This window comes from Austrofundulus limnaeus, unplaced genomic scaffold (assembly GCF_001266775.1).
Source record: "Austrofundulus limnaeus strain Quisiro unplaced genomic scaffold, Austrofundulus_limnaeus-1.0 Scaffold89, whole genome shotgun sequence".
Taxonomy (NCBI): domain Eukaryota; kingdom Metazoa; phylum Chordata; class Actinopteri; order Cyprinodontiformes; family Rivulidae; genus Austrofundulus; species Austrofundulus limnaeus.
Window position 1 is genome coordinate 19,921 of NW_013952491.1, and position 1,273 is coordinate 21,193.

A 1,273-nucleotide genomic window follows, 5' to 3' on the forward strand; every position below is an offset into this window, starting at 1 on the left:
ATTTCATCAGAAAATCTAAAGTTTTATCTTCATGGCTCTGAAACTCTGTGTTCTGGTTTCATCTGGACCGGACTCACAGTTCAGGTAGTTCGGGTTGGCCAAACACTGGACGAACTCCAGCTCGGACTGGAACCGGCTCCGGGCCTGCTCCTCTGGACCACAGAACACACACGGTTCCATCAGAACCAACAAATAAACAAAAGTCAAGGTTCCGGAACTGWTCTCGTTTCGTCTTCACCAGACTCCATGTTAAAAAGTGACATTTTAAAGCAGAGTTGTTTCTATTTGAACTTAAATACTCATAAAAGCAACTAAAACCACTTCATTACGAAACAAAACAAGTTTAACCATCAAACGGGGTGGTCTTTGAATTAAAAATAAACTTTAGTGCTAAAATATTTATCCAAACATCAGTTTCCTTGTTMCAGTTTAGCACAGAAGCTAACAACATTTAGCTACAAACCTGTTTCCATGACAGCAGAGAGTTGTTTCAAGGATTATAGTGATGAATTTACTTCATTAACATTAAAGCCACAAAATAACAAAAACAAATCTTCACAGATTTGATCTTTGTTGAAGCTCAACCACCGCCATTAAACGTCCGTGGACAGCTGAAGGAAAAACTGTTCCCTTTGCGACACTGTCTACACTTTACGGCTTCTGCGTTTCTCATGCTGACCGCCAGAGGGCGACATTCACCAGCGACAGAATTCTTAAATGGGTTTAAAGTGATGGATAAATAAAACATAGTTTATTTAAAATATATATTTCAATCTTTCATGTTTGTATAATATTTTTACATTTTAAATCTGATTTTATTTTATTTTCATTTGTATTTGATAACAATAAAACTGAATAAGACACTGTTTTGTACCAGAAAAAAAAACAAGTTAAATTTTAGCTGGAGTGATGCAGCTGATGATCAGACTGTCAGAGTTAAATGAACTCCAGGTGAGTTGAGATTTGTTGAACCAGAACATTTGAGCCGATCTGTGTGATGAAGAGGAGCTGATGAAGCTGGTTGTATCTATGAACAAACACAAAAATTACTACAAACTGAACTAATTCATGAATCGTTTACTGAAATTACATTTCCAACAGTCTAAATAACAGTTTCTCAGCTTGAAACATTCAAGGCTGCTGAAATTGATTTAATAAATGTATTTTTTTTGTAAAACACATGACTACTATTCAAATAATTTTTATTTACAGATAAAGTTTTTCAACAGTAAATTAATATTTGGTACAACACATTGGAAGCTACATACAAATG

At 34.9% G+C, this 1,273-nt stretch overlaps 1 protein-coding gene across 1 annotated transcript in view; it reads right to left on the reverse strand.

The window, feature by feature from the left end:
* The window catches only part of med31 (mediator complex subunit 31), a 3,585-nt gene extending 2,911 nt beyond the window's left edge, over nucleotides 1–674 (reverse strand). Inside the window, exons 1-2 of the mRNA XM_014012144.1 lie at nucleotides 464–674; nucleotides 78–152 (exon numbers count right to left, since the gene is read on the reverse strand). Coding sequence (XP_013867598.1) covers nucleotides 78–152; nucleotides 464–473 — 85 coding nt within the window. The 5' untranslated portion in view covers nucleotides 474–674. The remainder of the gene's footprint in view (nucleotides 1–77; nucleotides 153–463) is intronic.
* Between the last annotated feature and the right edge of the window lie 599 nt (nucleotides 675–1,273).